Source organism: Neophocaena asiaeorientalis, unplaced genomic scaffold (assembly GCF_003031525.2).
Source record: "Neophocaena asiaeorientalis asiaeorientalis breed wild unplaced genomic scaffold, Neophocaena_asiaeorientalis_V1.1 scaffold32, whole genome shotgun sequence".
Classification (NCBI taxonomy): Eukaryota; Metazoa; Chordata; class Mammalia; order Artiodactyla; family Phocoenidae; genus Neophocaena; species Neophocaena asiaeorientalis.
Window position 1 is genome coordinate 3,057,455 of NW_020185327.1, and position 22,959 is coordinate 3,080,413.

The following is a 22,959-nucleotide window of genomic DNA, read 5'->3' on the forward strand; positions in this document are numbered from 1 at the left end:
TATGCTGATGGCTCCCTCATTACACCCAATAACCCAGGCTCAAATATCCCACTGCTTATACTCATCTTTACCAGAGGCCTCCTACATCCCTCAGCCTCAACATATCAAATCAAACTTCCATTCACCTACTTCTCTGCATTCCTTTTTCGGTTTACAGAAATACCATCCACTTAGTTTTCCAAGGGAGAAAAATTAAGTCACCTTTCACATTTCCTCTTCCTCGACCTTTATACCCAAGTCACCAAGTTCAGATGATTTAATCCAAAATGTATCTCAGTGTGTCCCTCACTCTTCATTTCCAAGTCATTACATCTCTCTCACCTGGACCCTCTATCTTATATGACATGTATCTACACCTATGAGAGTCAACCTGGGCTGCACACTAGAATCACCTGGGGAACTTATGAAACTCCTAATGCTCAGAGCACACCTCAGGTCAATTATATTAGAGTCTCTGGGAGTGGGATCTAGGCATCAGCATATTTTTACAAGACTCCACAGGACTCCAATGTGCAGCCAGATTTTAAAATTTTCCAGACATTAGCCCACAGACTGAAAGTGCATACTGAATACTAAGCAAGAAAAATAAAAACAAATTTTAAAACCAAACAACTAAAAGTGAAACTAACCTCGAAGATGAAGGGAAAATCATGAAAAAGCTCCTGGAGAGAAAAAAACAGATTATCTACAAAGGAAAGAAAATTCCACTAATAGCAGACTTGTTGTCTGCAACATTAGATGACAGAAGACAACAAGTTAAAAAAATCTTCAAAGTGGTGGGATTAGGGGGAAACTGTGAACCTAGAATTCTATGGCCTGCTAAATTTTTCTTCAAGGATGAAACAGACTTTTTCAGACACACAAAGCGAAGACTCTACCATTCACAGACCATCACTGGAAGAATTACCTTACAAAGAATATATGTCATTATGCAGGTAAGTGAGCCGAAAGATTAGAGAAGTATTTAATGATATTGACCAAGTCTGGATTCCACCTAGAAAACAGATGTGTGAAGTAGAGGCACCACTGAGAGGTTCCAAAGACCTTAATGAAGGTAAAACAGTTCAGTGCAAACAAATGAAGATTATAACAGAAGTATTACCAGGGTTCTTGCTAGCTAATTTTAATTATTTGCCTGTGCTTTCATAGAATTTAAGTTTCAGTTTTCAACTATTCAATTTTTAAAACTTTAAATAATAAAAGCCAGGAAGCACTGCCAATATAGCAGTATTAAAAGATGTTTACCACTTTCACTGCAAAAAAAATGATGTAATATATTTATACACTTACCAAAATATCAAAACAATTTTATTTTTGTCAGAAATATCTTTTCTTGTTTTCTAGGTGATATACAAATAATTTAAGAAATCAAAGTGAAAATCATTCAATTCCTGTAACATTAAACTTAGTTTCCTTCATTATTTCTGAATTAATTCAACCACCCATGTTAAGTTTAATAAATTAATCCTCAGTAATATAATTCTAAGATTAACCACAAGGATGGAAAAAAGACTCTTAACCAAGATGATAATTATATATTTAATACATCTTGCTTTAAACAGCAAATTTCAAAGTAAACACATCATAGACCTTATAACTTATTAAAGAATTATAGTGCTTACAAAGTTGATTCTAAAAATATACCTTATTTGTTCTAAATGAATAACATTATCTGGAAGATAGAATAATAAATTACAGTAGTATGTTTACCACCACTATAGTTAAGATTGTGTACATATATTCAATAGGAAATCCTCAGGATTTTCACACTTTCAGCCTTAAAACATAAGAGCAGATTAAAGTTTGGCATACAAGATCTCACTCTGACAGAAATGGTTTTAAAATCAAAACTGGAAAAATATCTAGTTGACATATTAAGAGAGCATGAGCACACGCACACACACACACACACACACACACACTCTCTCTCTCTCTCTCCCTCACTCAGTCCTACACACACACACATACACACCCCTCCAGAGTAAGCAGATTTCACCCTTGTGTATCAGACAATTGCCATCAATTTCAAAAATAAAAACTGGGGGAAAAGGTTAACTAAGACTATGTTTAAATCATACTCAAAAGGCTCCAGTTGTTGGAAAAATATGCACAAAACTGTTACCAGGATCCTTACCATGCACAATATGCCATCCCAGTACATTCTAAAACAACACATTCTTGAACTGTTCATTAATGGGCGCATGGATACATAAGAAATTATGTGCCCATCCACTCCCCGGATGCAATCCACTGACAATCAATCATATGAAGCAGCCCAGCTCAGATGGTTCTCTTTACAGAACCCAACAGATTACAGAACCCAAGACAACGAGAAACTTCATTTTGACCTGTTCAGGAATTCTTATGTGTTCCATGTGCAAAAGCAGGGTAATACTGTACTTCAAACGACAGTTAACATCACTTAACACTTTGTGGCACTCCAGAAGGTCATTTCGTATTTGTAAAACATATTTACTCTAGTTAAATTTTTCAATGGTCCTTACTTTTAATTATATGTATCCTTCCAGATTTAGACTCAAAACAATTTGATGCTGATAAACTCTCCTGCTGATCACTTTCACCTCCAGTAAAATCTGTTAAAACAAAAATTACTCTTTGGACTCTCTCCAGTAATGCAGGTATGAAAATGTTCCCTGGAAGTTCTTTTTCATCATATATTAAAACACCCAAAGCTCTCTGAGACAACATTAAAATAGAAACTAACCACACATTAGGGCACCCATAACTCGTACTGCTATATATTAGAAAAATAAAAAGGCACAACAGTAAGCAAAAGAGAATATACCACTTTCCATTTGCTTTTTTTTGGCTTTCCTCATATTTTATTTCAGTAAGTCTATAAATTGTTCAAAGCATTCTTATACTCTGCATGACGATAACTGAATATTTTGGCACATCAACATTGTGATACAATATATGGTATGTCTAAAAAATTAAAAATTTCATCTATTAATCAACATGTTTTTTAATGTAGTGCATATATATTTTACAGTTATTTAAGTCAAATACATAAAGGTTTGTACTTGATTTACAGATGAAGCAATCACAGATTGCAGTAACATATGTATGTGTGTATATGTGTGTATATGTATACACACACCAATTAAGGGAAAAACTGCATCCTGGCAATTTTATAGTCCGAAGTATTGTTGGTATAGCTATCATTTACATGCCCTTTTCGTCTTGTTTTTCTGTACAAAAGATATGTTTTTGCCTTCTTCATTCTTGATGAGATTTTTCTGCGATAACTTTACATTCATACTGTAAAAATTAAAAGGTTAACAGATTAATGTTTATTTTGAATAGCAATTTCCATATAAACTAAAAAGGTCTAAACTTAATAGTTTATTAACATATGCCCACTTTATTCCTCAAAGAATCTGAGAGTTATACAACTATTAGGATTAAATGACAATTATGAAAGGAAAAAAGAAATTTGCATTCTAGAACTGAAAGGGGCATAGCCAAAAGCAGGGAAAATATGATATTTCTACATTACAAGCAAATGATAACAGTATATGATTTAGATCAATCCTAGAATATGAAAGGAAGCAAAATAAATTTCTTTGTGTGTTCACTAAGGCATATTAGCAAAGGAAAGGTCATGAACTTAAGGACAGGACTAATATTGTGAATTCAGATAATATTTTTTCAAATAACTTTAAAGTTGAAAGGAAAAACTCTACTATATTAGCAAAAGCTTCTGGTCAAAACAATATTTTGAAAGGACAGCTATTAAAATGTCTACCCATAATTCAAAATAAAGTAAACCAATGGATTTAGTATAACTGGGTGGCTAGACTACCAAAAAGACAGCAATGTAAACCACTCAATTCTCTCAGCTGGCTAAAATGGTAAAAGTGACAGCACCTATTCATGAAACTGCTGTGGCATCTGAATGCCAGTCCCTGACCTTTGCCGTCTCTGACTGGGCTCATCAACAATGTCCTTTTCCTTCTTAACTAAAATGATCAAACATCTTGATTTGCTGGAGATAGTCCTAATTTATATTTACAGCAACATAGTTATAAGCAGCGCTTCTTCTCACTTTTAAAACTGTCCCTTTTTCATGGAGTAGAAACATATAGATTAGTAAAATAATTAATTAATAAAAATTGGAGGATAGATCGTATCACCCTATCCATAACACATTTTAGCTTTTCTATCCAGTGGTTCTTTCCATTTTTAATACACTTGTGATTAAATTCTTCCAAATGACTTATTCTATTGCTGTATGGAGAAAACTTGTCTTACATCTCAATAACAGAAAGGTAAGTAAGTAAATGCGCATGAGCTTACCATTGCCAGTTGTCGGCCGATGTTTCCCATTGTTATGCCTCCAGCAAAAAATATACATGGTAACCAAGAGCGAACATAAAGAAAATCTGGAGATGTATATCTAGAATAATAGAAATATTTTTAACAACTCACAAAGGAAGTACAATGACACTTATTAAGATAATTACAATGGAAATAAGTTACTCTGTAGATTAAAGTGGCTAATGCAATTTTAAAATCTCAATTCTGAGATTTTAGGAAACAAGCACCAAAAAGAATACTTACTGATAAACACCATTATAGACTAGCAGTTGAGTGACCAAAGTTGCCAAGAAAGCAATTCCTATTCCAAGGCCAAAACCACTTCTAGATCTATCAAAAGTCCACCACAGTCCAATGGATAGTGCAGCCAGTGTGAGAGACAACTGTATGTTGTTATCAAAATCCACTTTCTGAGATCAGTGTTAAAGAGTCATCTTTAAATTTGTAACCAAACAATTTCACCTGTTCATTTTTCTAAAATAAAAGATGTTAATGTTGAGAAGGGAATAGACTGCGTAGTCTAGAGTGCATTCAGGTTTTTAATACAATGTACAAGACTAGGGAGGCTTAAAACTATTTCCGATATGTACTAAAGACGCACAGAGGGCATGATACTTCACTAATAGATCTCACTGACGTGTTAATCTCTACAAAAAAATGGCACAGTATATACATTGCCGATTATCAGATCAGATCCATTATTTAAGAAATGCTTTCCTTGCAAAAAAATGTAACTAGAAGCCTCGAAACACAAGTATTGCTAAAGGAACACACTTTTGCCAAAAAGGAAACCGATATTACTTCTCAAACAGGCTTAGAACTACTTGAGAATCATACAGGAACTTGCAAATAGAAGAGTTGACAGCTATTTAACAGGGTACCACATTCTCTATGTGATTTACTGACAGACACATTTTATAATAATGCAGTTCAGAAACAAGAGTACCAAGGACACACTATCCCTTTCTATTATGTCAACTGTTCTAGTTTTAATTTGTTGAGGAGAAAGCCCTGAAGTGAACATTATCTTGCAACCTGCCAAGCTATTTTGGTGCCTGAGACTTTCTGGTATAGGACAGTTTGCTCAAATGATGTTTTATTTCCGTCACCTACTTAAGCACCTATTCACAAATGTACAGCCCTTTTCTACTTCAAAATCTCTGGGTAAAACGAAGCTTTATAAATTCAATTTTCTCATTTCTTTGCTAGAGGATTACACTAAAGGAATTAATTTCAAGTGTCATTAAAAGAGCATTATCTATGTCCCAAAGGCCACATCTTGGCTGTATATCCAGCTCCCCAGAGGATACTATATATCTTGCCAAACTGGCCATGCTGCAACTACAGAGAAGAGAGGGGAAGTTCCAAAATACATATAAAACCATTTTCCACTTCCTTTAACACCCTGCTGTTTACCACCATTCCCCCCTCCTACCCAACCAGCGGGTATCCTGAACGCCCAGACTGCCATTCTTGGTCAGCCCTTGTTTAGGCTTGATTTATCAAGAGACCTATAGTCTATGGCATGCTTTCTGAAAAAAGCTTTTATTCTTTAGTGAGTATTATACCTCAAATTCCAAAGAAACACTTGTGCACTCTGATTTCTCTATGCAATAAACATTCTTGTAAAGACTGGAATTTGACATTAACTGGGTTCTATCTTTGCTGACTAAATTAACTTTGCTAAGAGTCAAAGCAAAATAAGGAGGCTTCTAGGGTACAGGTAAAACATCAATCTTAAAAATAGTACAATGTGATTCTCTAAAGTCTAAGTAACCTAATATTAAGTCTGTGTTATATATTTTGTAAACATTTTGGATTCTGCTTAAAGGATGAACAGAATAGCTAAGATGACTATATTTAAGGATTTCATTGAGAGGAAGAAAAGAATGACCAAAGTAAAGAATTTAAATTAGATATATAAGTCTTTTTAATTCCAGAAAGGGTTATCTAAATTACTCAACTTAAAAATACCTGAACTGTCTAGGATAGAAAGGTCTAATCCACCAGACAGAGATGAATTTACACACTTGTGGGGCTCCTCGGTAGGAGAAGGAATGTTCCTAGACTCGAGTCAGGATCTCCAGGGTCTGGCCTCAGCTCTGGAGCAGCCTTGCAGTATGTATGACTCAGCAAAGTAGGAAACCTCTCTAGCTTTCATTTCTCTTATTATCTTTATAAAGAAAATGTGGAACTAGGGGATTTCTAAGTTTTCTTCTAGATATAATATTGTACAAGTCTACCTTTTTAAAGTCCTCCTAACCACTAGATTTGTTTGTTATAAAATCCTAATTCTCAAAGATTTCACCAAACCAAACATGTTGGGAAACTCTTTAAGACAAAAGGGTAAAAAACAAAATAATAAGAGCCACTGAGGGACTTCCAAATTCACAGGTCTCCAAGAGCCAGCGTGACTAGGAACAGAAAGGTAGACGTGCTTTCAGAATCTAGGACCCTGCTTCTTTCCTTGGTTCCTCTTCTCCAGCTTCTCCAAAACACCTCAATACATGCTGTTAGAGACGCTGGAATCTCCTTGCCCCGTGACCCACACTCTCTCCAGCTAACTGCCAGCCCTGAGCCCAGCGCAGTTACAGGAAGAAACCTTGGTCAGCCTGAGTCACACATCTTCTCTTCGCCAAAGAGAAGGCTCCTGCCACCTCCATCCTCTAAGCCATCTCTTCCAGAAAAGGGAAGACTGAACTAGCATTTCCCAGATCCTCTTCTACAAAGGGAAGTTGGGAGGTCAGCGGGGCAGGGGGGAAGTAGGGAGGATGACAGGATAAAATCCTTATGAGGGCAAAAACTTTTGTTCTGGGGGTGGACATTTTTTTTTCTGGGGGGTAGAAGCAGAGGAGAGGTGGGACATAGAGGCTACCTTATCCTTCTAGACAGAACACTATGAAAATACTCATTAATCACTAAATTAAAATATCAAAATCCTCAAAATGATCAAACTTTAAAAATATGTAACTTAGGAAAAAAAGTTCATTTCAGCCACAGTCTAAGTTGGCTATTTCTGCCTCTGCCACTTTTAAGAACATTTATGTGGTTTGTTGGTGTTGATTAAAACCAATAAATAACAGTCTTTAAAATATATATATATACATATATATATATATATTCTTCAAATTAAAAAAACAGAACAAAAAACCAACCAGCACCTGAAGCCACCAGATGGCCTTACTAACAAATCTTAAATGAAGAGAGAAAAGAAATTCCTTTGAAAATGTATCTGTTTCAATGCTAGTTACCAAAACTAGATGGAGGTAATCAAGTAACCTAATTTAAGAAAACCATGTAAATTTTTTAAATGTGCAAAGTTCTGAGTTATATCGAAAAATAGGGATTGAAATGAAAGGCTATACCCCACACTGTAATTGCATAGGTGCTCCCATGATGCTTCAACAATGCGGCGTGCATTACTTTTATGACTAAGTGGGCATATCACAATTTGACAACAGTGAAGTTGCGAGGGACTGTTTAACCTTTGGTTTGTCAAAAGCTGCTTTGTTATTACGCATTTCATTACAGCAGGAAGGATACAGCGCTGGCATGATTTATACCAACGAAGACGGCTACACACCGCATTACACTGGACCACTCTCTTTTAAATTTATGTGGTTCTCCTAGATGCCTGTCAATGCAGGGGTATAATAACCCAATCACGGCTGTGGGGAAAAAAAGGGAAAAAATTAAGTCATCTCCAATGGTATACAGGCAAAACTTAAGCTAAGAGTCACAACAAGCATCATAAGCATTTGAAAGATTCTCTAGAAAAGCTTTTCAACTTACTTAACATTAATTGTTGATATTTTAAACTTACCTTCCAAAAGAAAAAAAAAAGTGAGGATAACACCATCGAAGACAGCATTGTAAATGAGTACTCTCAACTATAATAGGCAAAACACTACTTCAGCGTATGATTCAGAATTTCGCAGGTTGGACTAGATGATTCACGCTACTTTTCTACTACTAATATCTCTGAGACTTGGAAAGCATCAAAGCAGTTGGCAGTTAAGCAATGTTCTCTCTAAGCTATATAACCATGAAGCATGCTATGAAATGTCACAAATCTAAAGAGAATCTCGAAGTGTAAACACGTACAATCTCATCATATACATTGTATTAGATGGCTATAGCTGTCCTGCCACACATACAATTCTTGTCCCCCCAGCTTCTTGTCTCACTCAGTCTCTTGTGTCTAGTGCCTTGTCCGGACAACTCCCTTCCAACCTGGCCCCCTAATGAGACTCTAGGTCAGACTGTCAAAGCAGGGAAACCTGCAACAGAAATCTACTTGTAAGACTCATTCTGCAGAGGACAGATGGAGGAAACATGGTCTACAGAATTATATATTTTCAGTTAAAATTTAAATCCACTGTTAAAAGATCAGAAAAAAACCTTTTTGGTATATTTCTGCATTTTGGAAAGAACATTTTGAATACTAATGGTGCAATTAATTAGTATGAATAACTCAATTTTTAACTTAAATACTTGACAAACCTCAACATTTTATTCATTCACTGGGAGAAGATTTTAAAGTCATTAAAAAAAGAGTATTTCATGAACCAAAACATTCTTCAACAAGTTTTAAGGAAAATATACTTCTACAGATTAAATTTAACAGGAAATAGCTGGGCAGCTTTAATTTGCTCATCTTCCTAAAAACAGAATGTTTATGCTGCCATTTGGTAATAAAAACACAACTGTCACATCAGTTGAAAAGTATGTTTAAAATGTCCAGTATTACCTATGATGTATCATGAAATTATTGCACCCAAACCTACGCCTGAGGGGTTAGAAGCCCCTGCCTGGCCTGGTACTGGCTAGCTCTATCTCACAAACAATGCATTCAATCTTAAAGGAAAAACAGAAATTAGTATCAAAAATCAGAGGCTAGCAGACCAATGGAACAGCATGAAAACCAGGCTGCACCGTCACCCTTTCATCTGGAGTGGAGATGTTGCAATGATGCAGACATTTTCTAACCCGCAAAACTGAAAGTGTTCTTCTGATTAGGCTTTTGCTGAGGATAGATGGTTCACAGACCATCAAGACATTAACAACAAACTTCAGCAACGCAGAGCTCCAACAGCTACCAGTAAATTTAAAAGTTTCAAATTATATTCCTATTTAAAAGGTTCTGCTCTAAAATCCTGTGAGATTAACTGACAGCATTTCCAGATTTCTACAAAATTAAAGTGGCAACAAGCATGCCTAACAGTTGAAATATATCTAAATGAATATTACCTCTTTTTTGTTCTCAAGGGGTCATGAAACTGGCAGCTCATGTGTCATCCCTCACTCTCTCTCTCTCTTTCTTCCCTTTGCCTGTTGCTGAGGAAATCAACTAAGATCAGATATTCCAAGTCAATTTTCCTCAGCAGCTGATGCCATAGGTAAAGAATTATCACACAGAGAGTACTGACGTGTGTGCAAAGATATAAATAAGTAAAATTGACTGTATTTTTATGCATGTGATGTCAGACTCACACATGAGAGACAACTGAGGAGAGAAAGCAAAAACACAAAAAGAAATTTAAACTGCCACGCTGCCAACCTTGGGATTTGCCAATAAAAATCAAATCCATTGAGTATGCATGGTTCTTGGACGCTCACTGAGAGGGAAAATTCGAGGGAGCTTGTCACTTCGCATTAAACGTCTTCTTTCTTTCCTTTAAATAAAGGCCTGGCAGAGTCTGAGAGCAACATCTACAGCACAGTGAGGCTGCACTGTTCAGAGCTCAGCAGAAGTGTGTCTGGCCTTCTTGTCCTCTTCCTCCACTTTCTTATTTTAACAAGAGAGACTGTTAAAATCACGCCTGTGTAAAATCATATGCAAACACAGTCCTGCTTAATCAGATGGTTCTCTGATGCAAAAACCACATTTCTTGTGATATATTTCAGTTATTTCCCAGTGACTAGTTGAAGGGTATCAAGACCAAAAACAAGAGAAGTTTGTAAAACGTCAATATTAAGTCATCATTTTTCATGGTCATGTTTTTAATGCAGTGCTGCGCTAAAAGAAACAGTTAAATCAAACATTTTTCAAGGAAAAGGGGCTGAAAAAGCACAACCACTGAATGAGATATACTTTCATGGAAAACTACGACAGGATAAGCAATGTGTTCATCCAACAAATACTTAAACCTCCATAATGTGTTGAGTTCTTGGTATTTACTGGGGATTTAAAAAGGGAAAATGAGTAAGACATGACCCCCGTCCAAAAGTGACCACAGAAACAATTAAGTAGAGTAACGTGTTAGGGGCAGCACTGAAGGGCCCGGGGGTCCAGTCTTCTCCTGGTGTGTGCCGAGGGGAAGCAGGGTGCGAGCGTGTCAGGAAAGCTTCATAGAAGAGGTGACCCTTGAGGCAGGAGTGTTCAGCAGGTGAGTGGTCTGGAAAGGGCTTTCTAATCAAAGGAAAGCATTGAGGAAAAGCACAGACAACAGAAAATACCTGGTATCATCTGGAAACTGGAAACTTTAGGCGGAAAGGGAGTTTCGGGTCCAGAAAGAGTCTGAGAAGGATACAAGTTGGCGGGGGCCATATCACAGAGACTTGCCCCACAGTCACTGGGAAAATAACACCATCACACTTGTGCCAGAGAGAGGGCCAATCGTTCTTCCAGCAGTGAGTGTACAACACAGGACAGGAGAGAAGGGACTTAGGGTGCAGGGGGGACAAAATCAGAGGCAGAAAAAGAAAAGACTGAAAATTCCAAGCAGAGCTGTTGAGGGCCTAGACCAAGAAAGAGACAAGGGAGAGATGTAAAACTTGGAAACCAGATGTGGGCAGTGAGAGACAAAGGGAGGAGCCTTCTAAGACTCTCCAGGAATTGGGTGACTGACTGCATGACTCATCAGAAAAGATCTGTTTGTTTTCATTTTTAAATTAGATATTAATTTGACTCGTGATTTGTTAGTCAACTTCTCCGGTTATTTTATCCACACAATCTTTTTTCTCCTATTTATTCTTCAGAGAGATTCCTTTGTAGCTCTCAATCACATTCAAGAGGTTCTTAACTCCAATTCCTATGCACTGCACACGTAAAGAAGTTAACCAACTTGAAACACCAAACATTATTAAACTAAAAATAGAGAACCAGGAAAAGGAAAATGGGATCAAAAGGAGTTTATCAGAGTTCTCTACTAGTTGTCGCTCCAGAAGCACCACTAGCAAATTTTCCATCACTGGGTTTACATGTAGAAAGTGGTGATTCTGGAGACCCTCCAGAAGGTAGCTGCTCAGTCTACAAATATTAATTAGACAGGAAAATCAAAGGACAATTATCAGTTTTTCTGATTTAACATGATAAGAGCTTTGAAAATGCACAACACATATACACAAAAACATATACATACCATATACACACGCAAACTGTACACACTGTTTCTTACAGCATTTACTTTTTTTCTTTAATATTTTCCCTAAAATTGGAGGGGGCAGCGATTATGCAAGAGTCCATTTTCCATCTTTGGCAACTTCCACAAACCTGGTATCCTCACCCCCACCTACTAAACACCATGACCTACCCAACATCAACAGCAACATTAACTGGAATCTCAATTCCCCAAGGCCTCTCTCCTTTCATTTGCTGGGCACCTCATAGAATGCACTGCTTTCAGAAGAAACACTTAAGAAAGAAATGTAAATGCAAATCCTCCACACGAAATGATATGAGGTTAGGTTTGTAAATGTGACAAGCCTAGCGGCTGGGAAAAGGTAGGAAAGTAGGGACAAAGTGACTAAAATGTAGCATTAACATTACAAGTTTTCCTTCCTAAATGTGAGTTTGTGGCAAAAGTGCCCATATCACAGGCAGAGATGTAACCCCTGTTCCTCTCCATGATAGAGGTAGAATGAAACCTCAGCCAAGTTCTCCTGCCCTAGCCCAGAATGTGTAGCACAGGCCACTGTACTCCATCCAAGCCTGGCACTTAGTCTGGAAGGTTCAAAAGAGATACCCAATAGAGGGAAGGATGAGTGGCTCCCTCTGCCCCCTTCCCCAGCATGTGATGTTTCACCTAGCCATGCCATTCCTTGGCTCTGGAACCCTGGACTCATTGATACCCTCTCCTTATCTGTTTCCTCATCCCCCCAAAATAGGCACAATGCAAACATCTCACTCCCAACGTTGCCCTACAGATCCCTGGGGTTAAGGGATATGCCCAGAACATTAGTAGACATTCAATAAGCAATCATTTCCCTCCCTTGACCTTCCTTTTGTCTATTCTGAAAAGACATGTTCTTCCAAGTCCTGAAAAGCTTCTATTAGTAGCAAGACAGCAGCTCTACCATAGGAGAAAATAAACAAAGAAGTAGAAAAAGTCATTGGGAAAACGTTTTTTCTTCTGAACTTAAGTGAAAGAAAGGAAAATACATGAGGACTGGTAGACACAACAGAGAATAATAAAACGTAATTTATGCTTTGTCTGTTTGGACTATGTTGCCTGTTCTCTCAGAGAATAACAACAGCTCTGGGGAAACTAAGAATCATCACCTTTACAAGTTCTCTTTTAATGGGAATATTGTAATAGTGAGACATCAATATATAAACCATGCTGAAACCTTACCACGAAAATGCCCTTCAATCCACACAATGGGATTATGTAATTGTCCAATAAGTTTCACAAGGTCATTTTAAAATGTCTCACACCTAACTCCTCACTGTTGGCCCTCTAGCTCTAGGACGGAAATCAAGGAGGATCTACATTATATTGCAAGGTAGTTATGTACATTAGGTGTGAGACACCAAATGGACATTCATAAAAGCGCTTTTCTCTCTCAATCAGAATTATCTTCTACCACATGAGTATGGCTTCCTTCTATTACTTTATTATATAAAATAGTATCAATCTATTGGTCTCATTAGAAAAAGCTGAAGAGCTATCCATTATGAAAGCTCATCATCAATACAGCATTCTGAAATGCTCCACTTTATCCAATACACACTGTCCACCAAAATCAAGATCTAAATAGGATAATAATGATTTTAAGCAAAGAGAATCTACCTTACTGATCTCTTTAAGAATCTATTATTCTGAATGTATATCTACAAAGAAGATACCAAGAAAAAAAGCATATGCAAAAATGTAAAAAATAACAACATGAAGCTTTAAACTTGAATAAAACTATACTCAACCTTTGAACAACATGAGGGTTAGGGGCACCAACCCTCCATACAATCAAATATCTGAGTATAACTTTACAGTCAGCCCTCTGTATCCACAGTTCCGCATCCACAGATTCAACCAACCTCGCGCTGTGTAGTACATATTTATTGAAAAACATCCACACGTAAATTCCACCTTATGTTGTTCAAGGGTCGACTGTCTCCATCTTTCAAGTTTTTATCTACTTCAAAAACCAGAGGATAACATACATGTCAAAACCTTAAAACCAAACAGTGATGATGATCAACAAAATAACTTAAAATAAGTTTATATGAGATGGATTGACGAGAGAACAAAATTAAGAGGTTAAAAGCCTCATCCCTAAGAGAATCAAGATTGTTTTTAGGATTGAATTTTTAAGTCATATGGGTCAGTCAGATAGAAATCAGACACAAAAGAGTACAAACTCTATGATTCCATTTATATCACATTCTAGAACAGGCAAAAATAATCCAGTGACAGCCTGAGGCTGGGGGTAGGCTGCAAAAGGGCACAGGAGAATTTAGGGGGTAATAGAAATGTTCTATACCTGGATTGTGGTGGTAGTTACATGACTTCTATGTATTTGTCTAAACTCATCAAACTGTTCATTTAAAACAGGTCTATTGCACTCTATTTAAATTATACCTCAATAAAGCTAATTTTTTTTAAAGTATTGCCCAGACAATATTGACACTCATTTACCCTAATTCCTTTCTAAGCGTTACAGACATGGCCTTCACGTACCTGAAGCTGTGCCACAGCATGGCGGTACCCACCATGCTGAAGAAAAGATGCTTGCAATCACATCAGGTGGAAAGAGCGTCACATTTCTCTGAATCTGAAGTAAATTTAACACTAATGCAAGAAATACTCCAATAAAAAACAGCACTATTCCTCGAATCATCAAGTTCACAGTTTGGCTAGTGACAGATGAGATATAGGGACCACACTTTTTGCGCCCAGGTGACTGTGTCTCTCCTTCCGCCATGGTTTCATAAGTTCAGTAAGTCAGCAAAAAAATTTTAAAAAGAGGAAGAAGAAATGGCTTCTCAGCTGAAAAGCCAACTGCCTGAACCAAAGCAGATTGGCGTTTCAACAATATTGCATCTCGTCCTAAAATAGGACCTACCAGAAATCCTGCAAGAGATAAGAAAAAAGAAATCAATGTGTCTAATAAATGACTATACAATTTTCCTGATTTCAATACTAATTCATTTTAAAGGCCAAATAATGAATTGACAAGCTTATATATTTATTTAAATTATTTACTGAATAAGAAGACATTTAAAAAGCATTTTTATATGAATAATTTAATAAAAAATAAAGTGCTAAATCTATATTTACTAGGACAGAATTAGTGAGCTAAGAGACTAAAAGGTTAGAATAATAGTAAAACAGCTAGCCCCACATCAGTGAAAAAAGCAGGACGGGTTATCTGAGACACTCCTACTAGAAACTGGAAGATCAAAATCCAGGTTTCTGTTTCTTCCACCCAAATCTCCAAGCCCAAGTAACTGATGGGCTTGGAGATTTAGGTAGAAATTTTTACGCTTTACAGAAAATAAATAAATTTCTACTTTACAGAAAATCAACATATTCTGACTGAAAATGTTACATTGCTCTGAATAAAATGTGACTTGCTCGTGAGGACAATCTCCATAGGGGAATAAAATGACCTCTTTTGATGTTTAATGCTGATATATGTGAATTTCTGCACAAAAGTATCTTACAAAAAAACAGACCACCACCCACTCACTCACACATACACCAAGCACAGAAACCAGACCTGACCCGCTGTCACCAGGGCCCGAGTCATGTCCCACCCCTGCCTTGACCCAGTCTGCCCTTGTTGCAATCATGGGAGCTATTGTGAGAAAGCTGCAGTAGGAAGCAGAAGAAAGCGAGCTAAGAAAATAACGAATAACCTCTTGGCTAGATGCTAAGAAGTTTGATCCACATGGCTAAAACCTAGAACTTTGCAAGTACAATCACTCTAGGTATTCACTCACCCCTCTAAACCAACGTGAACTTTCCTTTGTATATGTTTAAGACAAATAACATTTGAGGCTATCTAGGAGCTGTCCTTTTAACTCTCACAATAACCCTAACAGGTAAGTGCAATTATGTCCATTTTACCGGTGAGGTATAAAAGCAAAGAAAGGTTAAGTCACTCAACCAAGTTTCCAGCCTTAGTAAGAGGGCAAGCTGGGATTCAAATCCATGCAGTCTGTCTGGCTCCAAAGCCCTCATTCATACCATTATGTTCAGCCTCCCAAATTGTTACATGTTGCCCTAAATTCTTTTTCTATGAATACTTTTTTTGAAGTGGGAAAGTATTATACAGACTATTTTCATAACTTACCATTATCCCACCTAACAGTATATCTTGGGATATTTCCTTTGAATCTCTAAGCATTTTATTTAAACCTTTACTATGGCACTTCTTATAGGTACCTTATGATGATATGTACAGTTGCTTTACAGATTATAAAATTTCTATGTAGGTCTTATTCACTATCAAGTTTTTGCTGTGCCTACGTACCCAGACAGGTACGTGCCTAGCTCATAGTAGGAGCTCTACATATTCATATTTGTTTCATTAAATTAGGTTAACTCCTTTTGAATCAAAGTATATTGGGTTAAGCAGGCGTTTTCTTTTTTAACATCTTTATTGGTGTATAATTGCTTTACGATGCTGTGTTAGTTTCTACTTTGTAACAAAGTGAATCACCTATACATATACATATATCCCCATATCTCCTCCTTCCCACCCTCCCTAGCCCACCCCTCTAGGTGGTCACAAAGCACCAAGATGATCTCCCTGTGCTATGCGGCTGCTTCCCACTACCTATTTTACATTTGGTAGTGTACATATGTCCATGCCACTCTCTCACTTCGTCCCAGCTTACCCTTCCCCCTCCATGTGTCCTTAAGTCCATTCCCTACATCTGCATCTTTATTCCTGTCCTGCCCATAGGTTCTTCAGAACGTTTATTTATTTATTTTTTTAGATTCCATATATATGGGTTAGCCTATGGTATTTTATTTTTCTCGTTCTGACTTACTTCACTCTGTATGACAGACTCCAGGTCCATCCACCTCACTACAAATAATTCAATTTCGTTTCTTTTTATGGCTGAGTAATATTCCATTGTATATATGTGCCACATCTTCTTTAACCATTCATCTGTTGATGGACACTTAGGTTGCTTCCACGTCCTGCTATTGTAAATAGAGCTGCACTGAACATTGTGGTACATGACTCTTTTTGAATTATGGTTTTCTCAGGATATATGCCCAGTAATGGGATTGCTGGGTCATATGGTAGATCTATTTTTAGTTTTTTAAGGAACCTCCATACTGTTCTCCATAGTGGCTGTATCAATTTACATTCCCACCAACAGTGCAACAGGGTTCCCTTTTCTCCACAACCTCTCCAGCATTTATTGTTTGTAGATTTTTTGATGATGGCCATTCTGACTGGTGTGAGGTGATACCTCATTTTAGTTTTGATTTGCATTTTTCTAATGATTAATGACGCTGAGCATCCTTTCATGTGTTTGTTGGCGATCTGTATATCTTGGGAGAAATGTATATTTAGGTCTTCTGCCCATTTTTGTATTGGGTTGTTTGTTTTTTTGATATTGAGCTGCATGAGCTGCTTGTAAATTTTGGAGATTAATCCTTTGTCAGTTGCTTCATTTGCAAATACCTTCTCTCATTCTGAGGGTGGTCTTTTCGTTTTGTTTATGCTTTCCTTTGCTGTGCAAAAGCTTTTAAGTTTCATTAGGTCCCATTTGTTTATTTTTGTTTTTATTTTCATTTCTCTAGGAGGTGGGTCAAAAAGATCTTGCTGTGATTTATGTCATAGAGTGTTCTGCCTACGTTTTCCTGTAACAGTATTATAGTGGCTGGCCTTACATTTAGGTCTTTAATCCATCCGGAGTTTATTTTTGTATATGGTGTTAGGGAGGGTTCTAATTTCATTCTTTTACATGTACCTGTCTGGCTTTCCCAGCACCACTTCTTGAAGAGCCTGTCTTTTCTCCATTGTATATTCTTGCCTCCTTTATCAAAAATAAGGTGACCATATGTGTGTGGGTTTATCTCTGGGCTTCCTATACTGTTTCATTGATCTGTATTTCTATTTTTGTGCCAATACCATACTGTCTTGATTACTGTAGCTTTGTATTATAGTCTGAAGTCCAGAAGCTTGATTCTTCCAGCTCCATTTTTCTTTCTCAAGATTGCTTTGGCTACTCAGGGTCTTCTGTGTTTCCATACAAATTGTGAAATTCGTTCTAGTTCTGCGAAAAATGCCATTGGTAGTTTGATAAGGATTGCACTGAATCTGTAGATTGTGTTGGGTAGTATAGTCATTTTCACAGTGTGATTCTTCCAATCCAAGAACATGGTGTATCTCTCCATCTATTTCTATCAACTTTAATTTCTTTCATCAGTGTCATATAGTTTTCTGCATGCAGGTCTTTGTCTCTTTAGGTAGGTGTATTCCTATGTATTCTATTCTTTTTGTTGCAGTGGTAAATGGGAGTGTTTCCTTAATTTCTCTTCAGATTTTTCATCATTAGTGCATAGGAATGCAAGAGATTTCTGTGCATTAATTTTGTAGCCTGCTACTCTACCAAATTCATTGATTAGCTCTACTAGTTTTCTGGTAGCATCTTTAGGATTCTCTATGTATAGTATCATGTTATCTGCGAACAGTGTCAGCTTTACTTCTTCTTTTCCAAGTTGGATTCCTTTTACTTCTTTTTCTTCTCTGATTGCTGTGGCTAAAACTTCCAAAACTATGTTGAATAAGAGTGGTGAGAGTGGACAGCCTTCTCTTGTTCCTGATCTTAGAGGAAATGGTTTCAGTTTTTCACCATTGAGAATGATGTTGGCTGTGAATCTGTCATATATGACCTTTATAATGTTGAGGTAAGTTCCCTCTATGCCTACTTTCTGGAGGGTTTTATCATAAATGGGTGTTGAATTTTGTCCAAAGGTTTTTCTGCCTCTATTGAGAGGATCGTATGGTTTTTCTCCTTCAATTTGTTAATATGGTTTATCACATTGATAGTTTGCATATATTGAAAAACCCTTGCATTCCTGGGGTAAACCCCACTTGATCATGCTGTATGATCCTTTTAATGTGCTACTGGATTCTTTTTGCTAGCATCTTGTTGAGAATTTTTGGATCTATGTTCATCAGTGTTATTGGCCTGTAGTTTTCTTTCTTGTGACATCTTTGATTTTGGTATCAGGGTGATGATGGCCTCATAGAATGAGTTTGAGAGTGTTCCTCCCTCTGCTATATTTTGGAAGAGTTTGAGGACGGGTGTTAGCTCTTCTCGAAATGTTTGATAGAATTCACCTGTGAAGCCATCTGGTCCTGGGCTTTTGTTTGTTGGAAGATTTTTAATCACAGTCTCAATTTCAGTGCTTGTGATTGGTCTGTGTATATTTCCTATTTCTTCCTGGTTCAGTCTGGGAAGGTTGTGCTTTTCTTAGAATCTGTCCATTTCTTCCAGGCTGTCCATTTTATTAGCATACAGTTGCTTGTAGTAATTTCTCATGATCCTTTGTATTTCTGCAGTGTCAGCTGTTACCTCTCCTTTTTCATTTCTAATTCTATTGATTTGAGTCTTCTCCCTTTTTTTCTTGATGAGTCTGGCTAAGGGTTTGTCAATTTTGTTTATCTTCTCAAAGAACCAGTTTTTAGTTTTACTGATCTTTGCTACTGTTTCTTCATTTCTTCTTCACTTATTTCTGATCTGGTCTTTATGATTTCTTTCCTTCTATCTTCAGCCTCAGTTATTCTGCTACTGATTCCATCTATAGAATTTTAAATTTCATTTATTGTGTTGCTCATCAGCGTTTGTTTGCTCTTTAGTTCTTCTAGGTCCTTGTTAAAAGTTTCCTGTATTTTCTCCATTCTATTTCCAAGATTTTGGATCATCTTTACTATCATTACTCTGAATTCTTTTTCTGGTAGACTGCTTATTTCCTCCTCATTTTTTTGGTCTGGTGGGTTTTTACCTTGCTCCTTCATCTGCTGCGTGTTTCTCTGTCTTCTTATTTTGCTTAACTTACTGTGTTTGGGGGTCTCCTTTCCATAGGCTGCAGATTCATAGTTCCTGTTGTTTTTGATGTCTGCCCCCAGTGGCTAAGGTTGGTTCAGTGGGTTGTGTAGGCTTTCGGGTGGAGGGGACTGGTGCCTGTATTCTGGTGGATGAGGTTGGATCTTGTCTTTCTGGTGGGCAGAACCGCGAGGGAACCCTATAATTCAAATGTTGGTATGTTTAGTGTCCCAGAGGTCTCTGAGACTGTCTTCAATTCTTTTCATTCTTTTTTCTTTATTCTGCTCTGCAGTAGTTATTTGCACTATTTTTTCTTCCAGGTCACTTCTCTGTTCTTCTACCTCAGTTATTCTACTATTGTTTCCTTCTAGAGAATATTTAATTTCATTTATTGTGTTGTTCATCATTGTTTGTTCTTTAGTTCTTCTAGGTTCTTGTTAAATGTTTGTTGTATCTTCTCCATTCTATTTCCAAGATTTTGGATCATCTTTACTATCATTACTATGAATTCCTTTTCAGTTAGACCTCCTATTTCCTCTTCATTTGTTTGGTTGGGTGGGTTTTTACCTTGCTCCTTCATCTGCTGCGTATTCCTCTGTCTTCTCATTTTGCTTAACTTAGTGTGTTTGGGGTCTCCTTTTCATAGGCTGCAGGTTCATAGTTCCTGTTGTTTTTGGTGTCTGCCCCCAGTGGGTAAGGTTAATTCAGTGGGTTGTGTAGGCTTCCGGGTGGAAGGGATTGGTATCTGTGGCCTGGTGGATGAGGCGATCTGGATCTTGTCTTTCTGGTGGGCAGGACCGCATCCAGTAGTGTGTTTTGGGGTGTCTGTGACCTTACAATGATTTTAGGCAGCCTCTCTGCTAATGGGTGGGGTTGTGTTCCTGTCTTGCTAGTTTCTTGGCATAGGGTGTCCAGCACTATAGCTTGTTAGTCGTTGAGTGGAGCTGGGTCTTAGGATTGAGATGGAGATCTCTGGGAGCGCTTTCTCTGTTTGATATTACGTAGAGCTGGGAGGTCTCTGATAGACCAATGTCCTGAACTCGGCTCTCCCACCTCAGAGGCACAGGCCTGACACCTGGCCGGAGCACCAAGACCCTGTCAGCCACATGGCTCAGAAGAAAAGGGAGAAAAATAAAAAGAAAGAAAAAATAATACTAAAATAAAATAAAGTTATAAAAACAAAATTATTTTTTAAATTATTAAAAATAAAAAAAATTTAAAAGAAAAGAAAAAGAAAGGAAGAAGAGAGCAACCAAACCAAAAAGATCCACCAATGATAACAAGCGCTCAAAACTATCCAAAAAAAAAGCAGACAGAACTCTAGGACAAAAGGTAAAAGCAAAGCTATACAGACAAAATCACACACAGAAGCATACACATACACACTCACAAAAAGAGAAACAGGATAGGGTGTCCAGCACTATAGCTTGTTAGTCGTTGAGTGGAGCTGGGTCTTAGGATTGAGATGGAGATCTCTGGGAGCGCTTTCTCTGTTTGATATTACGTAGAGCTGGGAGGTCTCTGATAGACCAATGTCCTGAACTCGGCTCTCCCACCTCAGAGGCACAGGCCTGACACCTGGCCGGAGCACCAAGACCCTGTCAGCCACATGGCTCAGAAGAAAAGGGAGAAAAATAAAAAGAAAGAAAAAATAATACTAAAATAAAATAAAGTTATAAAAACAAAATTATTTTTTAAATTATTAAAAATAAAAAAAATTTAAAAGAAAAGAAAAAGAAAGGAAGAAGAGAGCAACCAAACCAAAAAGATCCACCAATGATAACAAGCGCTCAAAACTATCCAAAAAAAAAGCAGACAGAACTCTAGGACAAAAGGTAAAAGCAAAGCTATACAGACAAAATCACACACAGAAGCATACACATACACACTCACAAAAAGAGAAACAGGAAAAAAAATATACATATATCTCTATGTAAAAAAAAAAAAAATGGAACAGAGCAACCAAATCAATAAATAAATCTACCAATGACAATAAACTCTAAATACTAAACAAGATAAACATAAAACCAGAAACAAATTAGATGCAGAAAACAAACCCCAAGCCTACGGCTGATCCCAAAATCCACCACCTCAATTTTGGGATGATTCGTTGTCTATTCAGGTACTCCACAGATGCAGGGTACATCAAGTTGATTGTGGAGATTAAATCCACTGCTCCTGAGGTTGCACGGAGAAATTTCCCTTTCTCTTCTTTGTTCGCACAGCTCCTGGGGTTCAGCTTTGGATTTGGCCCCTCCTCTGCATGTAGGTCTCCTCAGGGCATCTGTTCTTTGCTCAGAAAGGATGGGGTTGAAATAGCAGCTGATTAGGGGGCTCTGGCTCACTCAGGCTGGTGGGGCAGAGAGGCGTATGGAATGTGGGCCGAGCCTGCGGCGGCAGAGGCCAGCATGACATTGCAACAGCCTGAGCTGTGCTGTGTGTTCTCCTGGGGAAGCTGTCCCTGGATCACGGGACCCTGGCAGTGGCGGGCTGCACAGGCTCCCAGGAGGGGAGGTGTGGATAGTGACCTGTGCTTGCACACAGGCTTCTTGGTGGCTGCAGCATCAGCCTTAGCGTTTCATGCCTGTCTCTGGGGTCTGCGCTGACAGCCACGGCTTGCACCCATCTCTGGAGCTCATTTAGGCAGTGCTCTGAATCCCCTCTCCTCGCGCACCCTGAAACAACGGTCTCTTGCCTCTTAGGCAGGTCCAGACCTTTTCCCGGACTCCCTCCTGGCTAGCTGTGCACACTAGCCCCCTTCAGGCTGTGTTCACGCAGCCAACCCCAGTCCTTTCCCTGGGATCTGACCTCCGAAACCCAAAACCAGAGCCTCAGCTCCCAGCCCCCGCCCGCCCCAGCGGTTGAGCGGACAAGCCTCTCAGGCTGGTGAGTGCTGGTCGGCACCGATCCTCTGTGCGGGAATCTCTCCACTTTGCGCTCCGCACCCCTGTTGCTGCGCTCTCCTCGGTGGCTCCAAAGCTCTCCCCCGTCGCCCACCGCCCATCTCCGCCAGTGAAGGGGCTTCCTAGTGTGTGGAAACATTTCCTCCTTCACAGCTCCCTCCCAGAGGTGCAGGTCCTATCCCTATTCTTTTGTCTCTATATTTTCTTTTTTCTTTTGCCCTACCCAGGTCCATGGGGAGTTTCTTGCCTTTTAGGAAGTCTGAGGTCTTCTGCCAGTGTTCAGTAGGTGTTCTGTAGGAGTTGTTCCACATGTAGATGTATTTCTGATGTATTTGTGGGGAGGAGGGTGATCTCCACGTCTTACTCCTCCGCCATCTTGAAGGTCTCTCCTAAGCAGGCCTTTTGGAAGGTGAACCTAACCTAGCACTTAATCATCTTTAAAATATATGTCCTCTAAGCTTCCAAGTTTCAAAC

General features: G+C 38.2%; 1 protein-coding gene across 5 annotated transcripts in view; it reads right to left on the reverse strand.

Moving 5' to 3' along the window:
- The window catches only part of INSIG2 (insulin induced gene 2), a 31,228-nt gene that overhangs the window by 3,463 nt on the left and 4,806 nt on the right, over positions 1–22,959 (reverse strand). For 2 of the 5 annotated variants that reach the window (XM_024734483.1, XM_024734485.1), the window contains exons 2-6: positions 14,244–14,636; positions 7,885–8,009; positions 4,585–4,751; positions 4,321–4,420; positions 1,526–3,282 (exon numbers count right to left, since the gene is read on the reverse strand). In XM_024734483.1, the coding sequence (XP_024590251.1) occupies positions 3,241–3,282; positions 4,321–4,420; positions 4,585–4,751; positions 7,885–8,009; positions 14,244–14,487 (678 nt within the window). In that variant the 5' untranslated portion in view covers positions 14,488–14,636 and the 3' untranslated portion in view covers positions 1,526–3,240. Of the gene's footprint in view, positions 1–1,525; positions 3,283–4,320; positions 4,421–4,584; positions 4,752–7,884; positions 8,010–14,243; positions 14,637–21,639; positions 21,753–22,959 lie in introns of those variants that run through there. The other 3 variants (XM_024734484.1, XM_024734486.1, XR_003001742.1) reach the window with 3 other exon arrangements.